Raw genomic sequence first — 16,505 nt, forward strand, 5'->3', positions numbered from 1 at the left:
GTGGACCAGCCTAGAGAGAGAGGGAATCTGACCAGAGACTCATTACAGTACAGTGCACCAACAGTAAAAATGAATAACCCACGACACTGGAGAAAAACAAAGAAAAAGAAGAAAACAGTCCCTGCCATAGGAACTAGGAAGTAGCGCTTAAGAAAAAGCAGCTGCCCAGCTCCCTGATCTGACATAGAGGAGCCGGCTGCCCACCTCCCTGATCTAAGACAGAGGTGCCTGCCGCCTCCATCTGCACCTATCATCTGTTGATAGGAGAAGGAAAGGAAAAATGTCAGGAAGACAGGGGGGGAATAAGAAAGGCTCCTGCACACACACATCTGCAAACATGCACAAGTGAGATCAGAACCTGAAACCAAATGCTTGCAGTGGATTTCTCTATCTGAATTTTCAAGCCCCTTTTAGGTTTTCTACCTAAATTTTGGTAATTTTATAACATTCCTACCTAATTTTGGTCATTTTATAACATTGCTTTTATTTATCAGAACTTTTCTTTAAAACATACTTTTTCTTAGATTTTTTTATTGGGGAATTGGGGGGATGGGAACTGCGCTGGGGAATTGGGGGGAGGGGAACAGACAAGTTGCTGTCGTTTTGTTCTTCAGTCTAGTTGTGGAGGACGTTGCTTCACTGGCCCAAGTTGGCACCATCATTGCGCTCTTTCCGGGCGAGGCAGATCAGTCGCTGGCTTCTGGACGGCCGTTCACTGCGGCTGCTGGCCACTCATGGTAGTCCATGGCAACCTACTGCAGCAGTGGCTGCAGCCTAGCCGTGGCCGGCGACTCATGGCAGCCCAGCTCCAGGTTGAGCTGTTGTTCACCATCTTAGCTGTAGAGGGCAGTGTCACTGGCCCTCATATGTGGGATCCGAACCGAGGCCCTCTGGTGTCCCAAGCCAGCTCTTAACCAACGCGCCACTCGGCTGGCCCATCAAGTAAGTTAACTTTAAATCTTCAGACCTGAACAGTATTAATGTCACCTGGCCAATCCTAGCAATACCATTGGTGGAATCATACACCTAGCCGGTACAAACACTCCTGCTGTCGACATGAATTGCTGACTTCTCTAACTCATTAGTAAATTAAATATCAATATGAGGGAACACAGAGCATTTGCAAATTAGTTATCTTTTAAAATTTAAATATTTAAACCCAGAATTTGAGAGTGATATTGGTTGAGGTGTTCAAGTATATGGTGGTCCCAATGGTCTATCCACATGTAGAGCAAATCAATGGAAAGAAAAACGCAAAAAAGGATAATAACAAACATTATAGCAGGCAGGACTGAACTCCTGTTGATCATGTCCACTTATAATCTCATTGAGATGTGCCATCTTACAATTCTGGATTTTATACTCACCTAAACCTTTTTGCCCAGGGTTCTTGGCAAAGGTAAAAGTAAACTGATAAAAATCCTTAAACTTCACTGTGTCCTTAAGCTCTTGCTCCAATCTTGGCAGGAGAGCTTTCAGCTTTTCTGTGCTGTCACACCTGTGACGAGAGACAGAGACAGTGGTTTGTTAAGGGTGGCAGATGTGTGTCCCCAATCCTGGGCAGTTCTCAGCTTCACTGCAGTTTGGTGCAGCCTGAGGTTGGGTCTAGGGGTGAAATTCTTGTGGGCCCTTCTCTCTAGCTAAAAGGACCTGAAGTGCTCTAAAACTGATTGTGGTGATGGATACAGCTCTGTGAACACACTAATACCACTAATTTGTACACTTTAAATGGGTGAATTATATGGCATGTGAATTATCTCTTAGTAACGCTGTTATTAAAAGAAAACAAAATTTATTGCCCTCCTCTGTGTATAAGATGGAATATGGACAAGGTTTAACTCTGCAGCTTTGACCACACAGAGGTCAATGCCCTGAGATGACAGAGTGACAGATCCCATTTTCTTAGTGATCTCGCAGAAATGAGCCACTGCACTGCCAGCCCCTACCACTGCCACCCCTGTATGGTCCTACAAGAGGAAAAAACCCTGTAGCACTTAAACTGCTGTATCTAGGGGTTTCTTCATTACAGCAGTTTAGATTTAAAATATGCAAGTATAATAAAAAACAACTCTATTGCTTGAAAATTGGGTTTTCCTCCAAAGTCAAGAACCTTTAAATATATTAAAAAGCCTTTAAAGGAGAATCTATTATAGAATAGTGAAACATAGATCTTGTCATTTCCATTCTGATTGCACAGCAAGGAAAAGAACAAAAGCAACACTTCACTTATCCACGCACCCAAGTACAGCAGGGCTGACAAAAGATACTGGAGAAGTTCCTGGAGAGGCCAGAACCACCCACAGGCCAGCAAGTCCATGAACACACTCAGGGGCACAAACACACAGCTTCAGGGGCTGCCGTGGGTGCTCCCGAGTGCAGCCCACCCACATCAAGAACGGGCAGGCAGCAGCACCTTGGCAGTGGCCACCTGCCCTTCCCCACCACAACCCCTTTCCTCCATGTGGTCGCTTCCTTTCTCTTCTTTATGCCTCCATCACCCCAACAAGCACTCCTTGTCAGTGTAAGTTATCCCTGTTTCTAAACTTTATAAGTGGGAGCTCCTGGTGTGTATTATTTTGTGTCTGGCTTTCTGTGCCAACATTATGTCTGTGAGGTTCACTCATGCCGGTATGTGTGGCTCTGGTTGGTTCATTTTCATTGCCGCATAGCAATCCGTTATATTCATAGTTTATAGTTTACGTATTTACTGATGATAAATATTTTGGCTGTTTCTAGTTTTCTGGCTATAAAGAATGTTGTTAAAAATGTTTCTGTACATGTATCCTGGCACACACAGGAATCTGTTATGTCAGGCATACCCAAGAGCGGAACAGCTGGGTCTGAGCACTTTCAATTTCATAAGTAATGTCAAACAGTTTCCCACTGTGATTGTCCCACTTCACACTCCCACCAAGAGTTTACTAGAGTCCCTGTTGCTCATGTTATCACGAATATTTGTGACAGTGTCTTATTTTAGCCATTCTAGAAAGTGAGTTGTGAATTGTAAGGTTCTATTTCATTGTAGTTTTAATTTGCGCTCCCTCAATGAATGAGATTGAGCGCATACATGTATTTTCACTGCCATTTGGAAATTCTCTTTTGTGAAGTGCCTGTTCAAGTCTCTTGCCCATTTTTAATTAGGTTATCTTTTTTTATTGTTTTATAGGAATTTTTAATATAGTAAGGATACAAGCCTTTGTCAGTAAAGTATTTTTAAAGCACTTCAGAATGTGGGCTGCCTTTTCACCTCCTTGATGGTGTTTCTTGACAATCAGTTATTTTTGGTATAGTATACTCTATCAATCTTCTTCTTTATAGTGGGTGGTTTGTTTTTTTTTATGTTTTAAAACTTTTCCTACTGCATGACCATAAAGATATTCTCCTACATTATTTTCTAGAGGCTTCTCTGCCTTTAACCTTTCACATGGAGACTCACAATCCCCTTGGAAATGATTTTTATGTATGGTGTGAGGTAGGGATCAAGATGAAAATTTTTTCCATATGATTAGCTGAACCTCCCAGGGCCATTTACTGAAAAGATGTCCTTTGTCCACTTCTCTAAACCTCTACCTTTGCCATAAATCAAATGCACCTGTATACATGGATTTGTTTCTGGGGCCTCCACTCTGTTCCACTGGTCTAGTTATCTATTCTGGTCCTCAATACCATGTAGTCTTATTTACTACAGCTTGAAAAGTCCTAATTATCTGGTACAGCAAATCTTTCCACCTCATTCTTTTTTCTTTAAGAATTGTTGGCTGTTCTTGACTGTGCATATTCATATAAATTTAAAATCTGCATTCAAAATTACACATACATAAATCTGCTACTTATGGAGTTTTCATTGAGATCACGTTAAGTGTACAGATATTTTTAGGGATTAAACACTTGAGTGTTCCAACCTATGAATGAAGCATATTTCTTCATTTCTTTAGGTTTCCTGTTTCTCAATGTGTTGTTTTCTCTATGCAAGTGGCATACATCTTTAATTAGGCTTATCCTAGGCATTTTATATTTTGATGCTATTGAAAATAACATATATGTTTAAAATTCACTTTGTTTTATGGCACCGTTGCATTCAGTATTTCGAAATATGATCGATTTTGTTTGCTGACTTTGAGTCCTGCAGTCTGGCTAAACTCAAAGCTAATCAAGACTATGTGGTGTTGGGTTAAGGACAGATAAACAGATCCATGGAATACAATAGAGAATTCAGAAATAGAGCCACACATGCAGTCATTTTTTGGGCTTTACAAGATATCAAGGTGTTTCATAGTTTACTCAGTCTACTTAACAGTCCTCAAGTCCACAATGAAAAGATGTAGGATTAACTGATAAAGGCAGGTACTCTAATCACGGTCAACAGTTAATAGCCAGGAAAAAGTATGAAAAAATAATAAAAGAGCAGACATAAAAGCCAAAGTATATTTTAAAGCTTAGTGTTATTTAGACTAGAAGCCAACAGTCCTTTATATTCCTAAAAGCACTGAAGTTATCTCTATAATATATTTTACTAACACATTAATAATAGTTTTGTTTAGTACACAGCACTTTAATATATGTAAAATGCTTTCACCTTTACCTGCCCAGTGAGATGTGGAGAGCTGTACCATTAACCATCATTAACTTGTAACCTTAAATTACATTCCATATGCTCCCTATAAGAGGGCATGAAATTAACACATTTATGGAAAGATTCACACTCAAAATCTTTAAACTATGTTTAAGTTATGGCACTTAATAGGGTAATAGAAAGGAATTTTAAAAAATTACTTATACAACATATTTCTAGACAATGTCTAAGAAATACCAGTGTTTCTATAAGAAGCACTTATTTCCAAAATATTTTATTTTGGGGGGATTTAACAGATGGGGTAATATATAGCACAATGCCAATGGAATGCTGCTTTAATAGGTAGTTTTCCATTCTAAAACTACTGGTAATTCATCTAGGCTTTCCTAGGTGTAATGACAATGAAGAAATATGCTCTTACACCATTGTAATATCTCTTTTGCTTGGTTGGTTTTATACAACCACCAGGAATACAGTTGATATCATTAAAAATAAAGAAAATCTTGTAGAGTTTATCATCTAAACAGACAAGGCTGACAATATAACAGATTCATCAGGTTAGTGCTAACAATAAATGCTCTATTTTTTTCTTGTGGAATGCTGTAAGCACATGCCTTAAGGACATGTTTACCTTAGGCTTTCAAGCTCCTTCAGCAGCTAAAAATAAGCTAGTTTAAGTTGTCAACACTGAAATATCAGGATATCAGCAAGTCAAGCAAGTTGGCTTTGACACGACCTCATGAAATAGGTCAGTAAAGCTTAATGATTAAAAGACATTGATGTTATGTGCTTTCATTTACTGCTCTGACTTATCTGACAAGTGAAAAACATCTTAAGTTATTAGTGAGGGTTGTACCCCAACCCTGTAGGTAGAACAGAGAAGTATTGTAAACAAAAATCAAAACGACGTTTTATTAACGTTTAATACAGCAGCACACTAAATTACACATTTAGTACACAGTACTATGAAATAAACTGAATGGCTGAAAACAAACAAAAACTCTGATGTTTACTGTCAATTCAAAACTGGAAAAAAAATTTTAAACTAGAAAACAAGTTAACAAAAAGGATTAGTCTGAATAAAATTATTAAATAAAACTTTATAATTTAAAGGGATACCAAAGGCTTAAGATAGTGCAGATGCATTAAGAAATTTATAAGATATGAAAGAACATAAATTGATATGAAATTAATATTTACAGGTGGCTGAAAAATAATTAATGTTGAAAGCATCTTCCTTTGTGAAAAAATTTAAATGGAGACCAATTTACTTACCCAAGCTCTGTCATGCCATCTACAAATTCCTTTTTGCTAAACTCACATTGAGTCGCTGCCCTGAATTTCCACGCTATAACCAAAACGCTGATACTGGCAGGGTCTAGGCTTAAATCATCACAAAACTGTTGAATCCCATCAATTCCAATTTTATTTTCATCTTGTGGGTCTATAGTTAAAATTAAGGGAAAAAGAAGTTATACTATTTTAGAAAGTATTACTAAAATGGGTTGTTAGATTCATAGGTCTACTACATAGCTCTAGCATGCATGTTTCAAACACATCAATGGATAAACTGCAATTTTATACTATTTGTGAAAGAAATAGCAACAAATAATAATTTATCCAGGAAATACTCTTATTTTTAAAATCTAGGTTTCTGGGCTTTAGTGGAAAAAAAAAATCATTGAAACTTCTTTGAGAAGACTTCATCATTAAGAAAAAAATTAATTTCCCTAAAGTAAAATAAAATTAAAGTTTACAGAATTTTAGTTTGCCCAAAGGCAAACTGTTGCAAAAAAAACACTGCATTGGTATTTATAATATTTTAAGTTTTTATCACAACCCCACCAAAGCAAAAGATTGATGTTTTTTCTTTTAAAAGTGATTTCATTGCCTATAGTTCTAATTCCACTGTACAATATTTATTTTCTAAATCATTTAGTTTATGCATCCACGTTAATAGCTTAGAAATTCAGGCTTCCCTCTCCCTCCATTTCTGGTTTAGTATTTCCCCATCAGAAAATCAAACAGTACAATCTATTAAAAGAATCCCAGGAAGACTGACCAAACAAGATCTAGTAATCTCAGACAGACTGTATGTATTGTAACATATTATCATAACATATGTGTTAATTCTGTTGGTTTAGAAGGCGCAAACAGAAAACTTGTTTAAGTGTGATAAACTTTCCATCTGTCATACAAAAATTTAACTTTGGTCATTTAAGTACTATATATGACACTCACCAAAGAAAAATGGATGATTAAGTGAATGAAACCGCAGATATCCTTCCAACTCTATTCTACTAATATTATTTCAAAAGTATCAGTGAGAGGCCAACTACAGTCACAGGCTTATGGGACTCAAGTTCTGTAAAACATTCTCACTTGTCTTCCTATTCAATTCTGTGCTCCTAATGTTATAGAACTTCAGGGTAATAGAAAAACTGGTCTACAATGGTCTACAATGCTCTCACCTAATAAGTCATCTTGATAAATTTCATATATAATAATATCGAATATTTTAAAGTAATTTTGGAAGTACACATTCATTTGTATACATTAATGTAATAGCCAACATTATATTTGTGAATAGTCTTTGAACCATATTTTTACAACCCAAAATGATTGTACCACATATCTACTTTCCATGACTAGAATTGCATGGATAGTATTAAATAATGAAGGTATGAAGTTTAAACTAAAGAAAAATGACAATTCTCACTTATATAAAAGTATCTTTTCAAAGGCAGCTGCATATATTTGAATAATTTTAAAAATCTGCAGTCTGACTTACAAAATTAGCTCAACAATTAACTAAGCCAAAAAAATTTAAATCACACTATAGCTTAATTATAAACAATGTACATTTTTTTTGAGAACCACAAGTACAAATCATTTTTTAACTACAGAATATGTTTCTGAACCAAGATCTTTTTTTTTTCAAAAAAAAGAATGCAATTTTCAATCCATTTTCCAGATCTAAATAGACAGATTAAAATATACACACAGTATTCTCAAAAGTAAAAAATAAAAATGATAAACAAGAATTTAAAGCCAAGGGAGTTATTCTGTTTGGGTTAATATTTGTTTAAATAAGTTTTTTGTTGTTGTTGTTTTTAAGTTTTGGAAATATAAGGATTAGCCTTAGAAACTACTAGAAAGAAAAAATAAACCAACTCTTGAATAGTTGCTGCCTCTCCCATTACAGCACAGATTGGATATTTGATACGCAATTTCAAAGCCTGCTGAGTGATGTGGATCTGTACGTATTCATCATGTAGACTTATTTTTGCAGTATGGCTGTATTTTGATAGGGAAAGCTCCATTGTATGTGTTGATTTCAATAAAAATAACAACTGTCCCCAATCTCCAACACAAAGGTTTCTTTGCTAAGAGCTTTTCCCAAAGCTTATGCAACAAACTGAAGTTGTGTCACTGCTATCACACTGCTACACTGTGTTAAGAGAAAACCTTTACTCTTACATGTGAATTATTTGTATGACTTGGTATTGTTCTTAAACAACTCTCTCACCACAAATATTTCAGCCTAGATGGAACTGCTTGGGAAAACACTGTATTCACAAGTATAGTCATTTGCCCACAACACTATGCCATGGATGGGTGCCCTGCCACTGGTGGTTGCCTCATTAGACTCTACCCAGAACACTTGGGGGAGATCAATCTTTAGGCTCTTCTCTTCTCATCCCACCCCTAATCTATATGTAGATTAACAGTCACAGTTCCATTTAAACTGATTGGAATACCAGGAAGACTAAGAACAGCATCTTGGAGGTCTTTTGAGCACCACATCAGAAATTCAAGAAACATATCATGGATTCTGTTTCCTAGAGATGGAAGCGAGTTCTCTACTGCCTGCCGATGTTGTCACTGTCGCCCCTTACCTTTGTACCTGTTATACAGCTGCTCCAGCTTCTTCTTGTCTACTGCGTTTCTCATGGATTCCTTGTGGAACGAGTCCGGGTTTTGGAAGAAGTTGTCAGTGGCCACGTCTAGTTTCCACTCATTCTGTGTTAAGCAGTAGATGGCAGTTCTTTCACCAGCCTGAGTAAATGCCATAAACTGGCGGACCTTGTCCTTCTGAGATGATTTAAGCTTATGCTTTGGGATGCAAAAGAAGCAGGAAAGCCAATGAAGCCAATCCAGAGGTTTGTTTCAGCATTCTATTACTAATGCCTATATTTTAACTGGACTTAGTTTTTTCTTGTTGGGTGACTCAACTTCACTTCAGAATTACAGGAAGACAAAGCCTCGTTCTTCATCAGTTAAAAAGACTGCACAGTCTTCTGAAAATTGAAACGACAGCATCTATATAGTAACAAATATGCAAAGTCTAATCTTTCAAAAATTATAAGAATCAATATTTTAAACAAAATACATTTTGATCTCTACCCAGTTCTTTTTGCATGAAGTATGACATTATTTTTTTCCCTACGTCTCAGTAAAATCCCTCGTTATAACACACATGTAGCCCCCTGATGAAATGAGGCTGGGTGTGTGACCCAAGGCCTGATGATATGACCACCACCCAACTGCAGGGTCCTCTTTGGCTTCAAATAGTTTCAGGCTGTAATGTACATGAGGAGGGCTTCCCAATATAGAAACATCATTGTTTTCAGTTTTTCCCAGTTTAAAATCAGCAGAACCACACTGATGAAAATGTACACAATTAACTAAGAACAGTTAAAAATAATTTACAAAAGTTCCAAAAGCAGGCACAAGAAGCCCATTATGATGAAGATGATATGAATAACAAGAATACCTGGGTACATGAGACAGAAATAAAATGGAAAAATAGGGCAGAGGCTGCAAGTAGGTAGTAAATAACAAAACTGCCAAGTAACTGTACTATATATAGTATACAATGAAACAAAATAACATCTTAATATTTCCAGATTTAGGATGGTTAAGTTTCTAAGGTAACTTGATGAAAATGACACCAGAAATGAAAATGATTCACTAATTTCTGTAAATCCAAACAGGCTCTATATTTTATGTATAAAGCATAAAGATGCTAATGCTTTCTACATAATATAAGGGGGAAAGTTTTACTTAAAAGAGTTTATATTCAATCTTATTTTTAAAAAACGATGAGAGTTTACGGAAACACACAGAATAAATTATAATATAACTTATAAAAATATATAAATGGAAAACAAGATGTAGATGAAGAAATGGAGAGGAGGGAAAAAGGAAAGTAAGAAAGACAAGGCTACGATACAGACATGCATACCACATTCAAGAGCTGAAAGTAAGCTGAAAACTAGGCTCCAAGCTTTCCGGTTGTCAAAGCAAAGCATAAAATAGGATTAGTTAGGGAAATCTGTTTTTATACGATTTAAAAACCTACCAGTGGCCCAGAAGTGGCACAGCTCCTCCTGGCACTGAAACCTGAAGGAGGCGTCTCCCGTGGCTGCTCACGAAAGGGCAATGCGCAATGTCTCCTCCGTACCAGACCAACTCCTCACCAAAATGCCAACAAGAAGCAGCAGAGCAAGCTTCCAGAGTTTTTTCTTAAGGCACCCTTCAGTGCATGCTGATGCCAAAATAGCAGAAGTACAATTCGGCAGGAGAATAAGATAATGCAATCCAAATACACTGCTTTCCAAGTATGGTCTGGGGACCCCAGAGTCCTCTCAGGGGGTCCATGATCACAAAACTATCTGCATAATGATTCCAAGCCACTCTCCACCTTTCTCACTCTCACTGGTGGACAGTAGAGGCTTCTAGAGGCTACACGAGTTGTGATATCATAACAGACTAAATGCAGATTTGAGAGCCTATCTTTTATTAAACAGATGTTAAAGATATATGCAAAAATGTAATGTAATGTAAATATGTAATGGGTTTATTATTGTTATTTTAGAGTACATAAATATTTTAAAACTTTCCACTTTAATTTCTAATATGGAACATACCGATGGCTACAACCCACATCAACAAAAGCTCTTTGGGGTCCCAATAATTTTTTAAAGTGTATAGGGGACCTGGGACTAAAAAGTTTGAGAACTGCTGATCTAGACTAACAAAGGGAATGAACCTCTTGGCTACTTACAACAGTGTTGGTCATTTGGGGTCTTCAGTCCCTTTTGGAATCTGATAAAAGTCACAAACCCGTTCTCCAGGAAAACATGCGAGACACACGTGTGTGATTTTGCATAAAGTTTCAGAGTTTTCACAGAATGTGTAAGCCCATCTACTGGTTCCTCAGAGGGCAGGGAACTCAGATTAAGAGCTAGATCAAGAGCCACTGGTCTCTGTTAAGGCCACTCAACTCTGCCATTGCAGAAAAGCAGCCATAGACAACATATGCAAATGAGTGGGCATGCTGTGCACCAGTAAAACTTCATTTACAAACACAGGGAGCTAGCCTGTGGTCTGTAGTTTGCAATCCTGATCTAGATTCTATCCTGATCTAGATTCTAAGGCAAATACATGAATATATATTCTACACATTATTTCCTGAAATTGAAAAGAACTAGAAAAACAGTTCAAGACATATTCTCTGGTAAAATCAAATTTAGCTAAATTAGGGCAGATCTTATAAATTCTGACAATAAGCCGACAAAAATAAAGCTAGTATCTTTTTATGAAGTTGATAGCCTCCCCAAGGGAGGGTGGCCAAAGCCAAGGGCTACCTCAGAAATCTAAAGATAGACACAGATGTGCAACCCACAAATGGTGCACTATTGGGGATAATGATGACATCTTTGTTATGGAAATTGCCATCAATGCTAGATTTTAAAATTCTGTCATAATTGTAAAACAAAATTTGGTTTATACATACAATGAAATTCAGCCATAAGAGGAATAAAGTACTGATACTACAATGTGGATAAACCTCGAAAACACGCTGAGTCAATGAAGTCAGTCTCAAAAGGTCATATGTTGTATGATTCCATTTATATGAAATACCCAGAGGAGGCAAATCCATAGAGACAGAAGCAGATTGGTGGTTGCCAAGGGCTGGTGGGGTGAGGGAGGAATGGGAGTGAGTGCTAATGGGTGTGGCCTTTTCTTTGAGGTAATGAAAATGTTTTGGAACTAGATAGAGTGGGTGGTAGCACAATGTTGTGAATGTACTAAATGCAACTGAATTGTACACTTTTTAATAGTTAATTTTATGTTATGTAGGTTTTACTCAAACAATTTCAACATAGCACCCTTAGAACCTCCAAGATTAATCAACAGAATCATGTACTGTCAGGTAACTGAATTATTTAACCAGCTTTATATAATTGCTAGCTCCACACCAAGTAAATGTTGACAGACACCTGGAAGATATGATGATGCCTGATCTTGAGGTACTTTTCCTGATGATCACCTCTTGAAGCCTCTCCTAATATGTGACTAAATAGTTATATCAACAGCGTAAAGGAGAATAATTTTTGAAAACTCTAGAAGAGGAGGTGCAGGAGTATACGGATCCAGGCCACACAAAGTAGTTTGAATTGTTACTATGTTAAATTACAACATGGATACATGTGCAGATAGAGACACAAATAGATACCTTTTAGATCTATTCTAAGTGCCTGATATGTCACAAGACGGATTCTACAACCTTGAGCCTCAAAGTGGTATCAAGGAGCTGACTCTGAATGCGCAAAAGCAGCCATGGGTCTAAGCTTAGCCCTTAACAAGTCTCTGGCCAGAATGAAAAGGAAAGGGACTGTCAATTAAGTTGCAACAATTTGATGTTGCCCATTACAAGTTTCTCCATAAAATAATAGTGATTAAAACAATAATCATTAAGGTAAGTCTAAAGATGATATGTGCAATTTGCAAGTTGCAATTTATAAAAAAGGGAACTGGCATAAAGCTGTCTGGAAGAAAAAGCATCATAAACTAAAAAAAATTACAGGAGAAAGAAGAAAGCTCTGGTCTGTTTAGATAGGACTAAATCCATGTAAAATTAATAATGGTCCATAAATTGGCAGGACCAGAACCTACCCTTCAAGCTCTGATGGCCTTCACTGAGACCACATCAAGAGAATGAAATTACTAATGGCAGCTTTTATGCTCTGTGTGTGTGTGTGTGTGTGTGTGTGTGTGTGTGTTTTCTATGTTTCATTGTTTTGCTCTGTTAAAATATACAAAATTCTTGAAATAAAAATCTGGATAATCCAGTAGAAACATCAAATAAAATCTCTAACCTATGGAAAAAGTCTCAAATATTTTCACTGTGACCTTGTGAAAAATCATTTACATACCCAGGCACCAAGACTGACCAGATATAAAATGAAAAAAAAAAAAAAAAAAAAAGGTATTCTTACAATGCCCTTCCACCTAATACAACAGAATCTTCTCTTAGGGTCAACTTACTAAGGGCTGCCAGGGCAACATATTAATCAAATAAATTACATAAGCTTGGTCACGCTGACTGTTTCAGTATATAGCAGGCTAGGGATGGTGTTACATTCAAGGGACCCCTTTCAACACTCTTGGATCTCCAATCTCTGCAGCGGTAGCACAGTCCTCGTCTGCAAGTTAAGCTCCTGCCCACCCAGCCCCTTCACCTTAAGAGCTGGAGAGAGTGGTCTCTGCCTGCAGGAGGTGGGCACATCCTGCCTTGGCAGTATACCTGCCCCACTAGAGTCATCACCAGTCTGGCTGCACTGCTGACACTGCCCCCTTTTGGTTTCTACCACCACTCACTCTAGTCTTCCTGTTTCTCTGACCAACCCTTCTTCATCTCCTTCCCGGTTCCTCTTCCCATCCTGAAGTTCTGTCCTTATTCCTCCACTCTTGCCCCTACACATTCCTCCTGGACTGTCTCTCTCCTATTTGAAACTCTCTCATCTGTCTCCCACTACCTACCCTACAACAAAGACTAACATTTTCTTCCTGTGCCCTAGAAGACTGCACAGTCTGGTTCAGTTCCTTCACCAGCCTCCTCCTGTGTCCCTTTTCCCTGGCTGTCTGCACTGTGGCCAGGGAGATCTTCCGATTCCTAGAACACACCATCTCCTACCACCTATTCTGTTCTTTCCACCCGGGGCACTGCACCCACCGGGCTGCCCCTCCCATACCACTCATGGTGTGGTGTGAGAGTTCTGCTCACACCATATTACTTTAGCATCTGACACCACTCACCAACTCCATCACACGGGTTCTTGGAACCTGTGCCTCTCCCCACACTTATCTCAACTGTAATAAAATAATTGTGTGTTTAGTGCCTGTCTCCCCAGCTAGGGCATTGGCTCCATGAATACCAAACACATGTCTCTTGCTCACCATCAAACCCCCAGCATCTTGTACACTACCTTCCTTGCACAGAGAAACCTCCGAATTTACTGAATGAATGATAAAACCCACAGATTACCATCGTTTCCACTACATGTCAAAGTAAATGTACATTTCCAGAAACCTCTCTTCTGAGCTCTGTATCTCCAACTAACTAAATGATCCCTCATTTCCCCCCTCATTATTGTATTGTCTCCCATACGAATATGCTCTTTCCCTCTATATTTCCTATTTTGGTCAATATCACCATCTGCTCAGAAACCCAAGCAGGGAAGTGCTGAGTCCTTTCTTTCCTTTATTCTCCCTTTCTGAATAGTTCTGAAAAGTCCTCACCCTTCACCCACCTCATCCCCCTTATTCCTACAATCTTTGGTTCTAGTCCTCATCTCTCCTTCCCTAAATTATTACAACAGCCTCCTAGCTGGTCTCCTTTACCTGCAATCCTGACCTTTTCCGATCTAATTCCTAACCTCTTGGCAAAAGGCGTTTAAAAAAACCCACAAAAACACAAACATGATCAAATCGTGCCCACACATAAACACCTCCGACCCCCCCCCCCCCCCCCCCAATTCTTAAAAGCCTTCTATGGCTCCCATTATCTGCTGGGTAAACTCTACACTCAGCATGAAACACCAGGCCCTGCGTGTGTAGTCCTGCCATTGTTGACCCTGAACTCCAGGTTCCAGCCACAGCGAATTACTGGCAATGCTCAAGCGCTATCTCGTCCACTTCATCTCTAACAGGATGCTGCATCTGCCGGAAACGTCCCTCGTTCACCTGGCTGCTCGAGCTTTGGTGGAGCACTGTTCGGAGTCCCCCTGCTCGTGCTGTGCCTCCATCCCGTCCAAGCTTAACGCCGCACTTAGGTCACCGGTCAGGTCTCGCCCTGGGTCGTGCAGGTTCCCACCTGCGTGCCTCCCCACCTCCAGCGGCGCCCACGGCGAAGGAGGGCGGACAGCAGCTTCACCGCTTCGGTGACCTTCGCGCCCGGCGCTTCCCTGCGCCGGTCCCGGACCCCTGACCCCGGAGCTCCCCCAGCAGATGGGGCCGGGAGGAAGGCGACACCACGGGCCACCTACCATTCTCTCCGGCGCTCCCCAGCTTCTCGCCGGCCCAGCCGTCTGCGCAGGAGCCCAGGCCGCCTCCAGCCCCGGTCAGCCGCTCCGTCCTCGTCCTCGGCGTCGGCTCGCGGGACACCCGCTCGGGGAGGGGCGTAGGGGAGGTGGCGACAGTTCCTGCCGACGGAACTCCAACTCCCGACGTGCACCGATCCGCCCGGGAGCAGACGGGACCCAGGCCCCGCCCCTCCTCCACTCGGACCTTCACAGGCCCGCCCTCTCCTACAAATCCCGACGAGCGCCGCGCCGCCCGGGGGCCGACGGGACCCAGGCCCCGCCCTCTTAAAGGAGCCGCGAGTCCCTGGTAGAGACAGCGTTCTGGAGACTGGTGGGGTCGCCGCGGCCCCTCCCAGTGTCCGACTTGGTCCCTGTCCTGGCCCCAGGGACAGCCTCGCCACCTGCGTAGGGATGCAAGGAGGCCGCGTCCTCGTCCGCCCCTCGCCTCCCGGCGCCGGAGAGCCGGGCCCAGGACGCGCGGCGGCCGGATCGTCCCGGTGAGCGCTGCGCGGGGTTTGGATGAGAGGAGTGGAGCCTGCGGTCCAACCCGAAGTTCGGGCCCTCGGGCTTCCCTCCCAGGGGTCTGCCCTTCCCGGGGCTTCCTTCTGGGCGGGGTCTCCCCCTCCTGGGGGGGGGGTGTCTCCCCTTCCCCGTGGTCGCCCTTCTCCGGGGTCTCCCCTACTCTCCTCTCCGAGGGTCTGTCTCTCAGACCCGCGCGCCCTTCAGCTGCCTGAGCACCGCTGTCCATCTCTCCGCCTGCGCATCTGGCATTGCGGTGTGTGAAGGTGATTGTTCACCCTCCCTCAAAACCCCTAGTAAAGACAGATGGATCTGTTAGTGGTCCCCAGGATTGTGTTCAGGAGGGTATGTGTGATGGGGCAGTGGTGGGGAGTGCGGTCTTTATTGGAAAACTGAGGAAGCCGCCCAAGTCAGCAGTTCAGCGGTTAAACAGCGGGTGGGTTTGCAGACATCACCACTCCCCCGCAACCCCCAGCCGGGCTGCATTCTAACTTAGGTGTGAACTTCTTGTTCCTGTAGCCAGTCCCATAAACAGGGCCACACAGAACACCTAACGCCTTCTGCCGCCTGGCTGTTCTGGGCCAGCTCCCAGGAAAGACAGGGGAGACCTGATGGCTGGATTACAGCGGCCAGCTCATCTACCCGCACCGGGAGCCCGGAGGTGTCAATGTGGATCCCTTACTCCTCCCCCAAAAGAACTCTCTGCAATTCCCTTCCTATTCCCCCCACGTTCTCTTTGCTGGTTCTAAAGGAGCTCGTCACTGATTTGCAACCTTCTTCGTAGGCCCTGTGTCTCAGCTCTTTTTGGACCTCACCTGATAGCACCTGAGTCAATATAATAGTTATTTTAACCATTATACTTTAACTTTAAAATGGTTATTTTAACCATTATACTTTTCACCATTATACTCCAACTTTGGAACGCCGTTTATCTCTGACATTCACATAGTATTATGGTATAATCTAGGTATAAGGTAGCCCAGCCTTTCATATTTATACATTTTTTCTGATTATTCTTTGGATCAGAGCATCTTACTGGT

General features: G+C 40.9%; 2 protein-coding genes across 9 annotated transcripts in view; one reads left to right on the forward strand and one right to left on the reverse strand.

Moving 5' to 3' along the window:
- DCUN1D2 (defective in cullin neddylation 1 domain containing 2) overlaps positions 1-15,000 on the reverse strand; it is a 29,053-nt gene extending 14,053 nt beyond the window's left edge. For 2 of the 6 annotated variants that reach the window (XM_019644797.1, XM_019644798.1), the window contains exons 1-4: positions 14,911-15,000; positions 8,473-8,689; positions 5,849-6,017; positions 1,368-1,498 (exon numbers count right to left, since the gene is read on the reverse strand). In XM_019644797.1, coding sequence (XP_019500342.1) covers positions 1,368-1,498; positions 5,849-6,017; positions 8,473-8,689; positions 14,911-14,913 — 520 coding nt within the window. In that variant the 5' untranslated portion in view covers positions 14,914-15,000. Of the gene's footprint in view, positions 1-1,367; positions 1,499-5,848; positions 6,018-8,472; positions 8,897-9,938; positions 10,125-14,910 lie in introns of those variants that run through there. The other 4 variants (XM_019644800.1, XM_019644799.1, XM_019644802.1 and 1 more) reach the window with 4 other exon arrangements.
- A 358-nt stretch (positions 15,001-15,358) lies between these two features.
- Positions 15,359-16,505, forward strand: part of SLC9D1 (solute carrier family 9 member D1) — a 68,001-nt gene continuing 66,854 nt past the window's right edge. For all 3 annotated transcript variants that reach the window (XM_019644795.1, XM_019644796.1, XM_019644794.1), the window contains exon 1: positions 15,359-15,443. The gene's annotated coding sequence lies outside the window, so the exon portion shown is untranslated. The remainder of the gene's footprint in view (positions 15,444-16,505) is intronic.

Source organism: Hipposideros armiger, unplaced genomic scaffold (assembly GCF_001890085.2).
Source record: "Hipposideros armiger isolate ML-2016 unplaced genomic scaffold, ASM189008v1 scaffold_91, whole genome shotgun sequence".
NCBI lineage: Eukaryota > Metazoa > Chordata > Mammalia > Chiroptera > Hipposideridae > Hipposideros > Hipposideros armiger.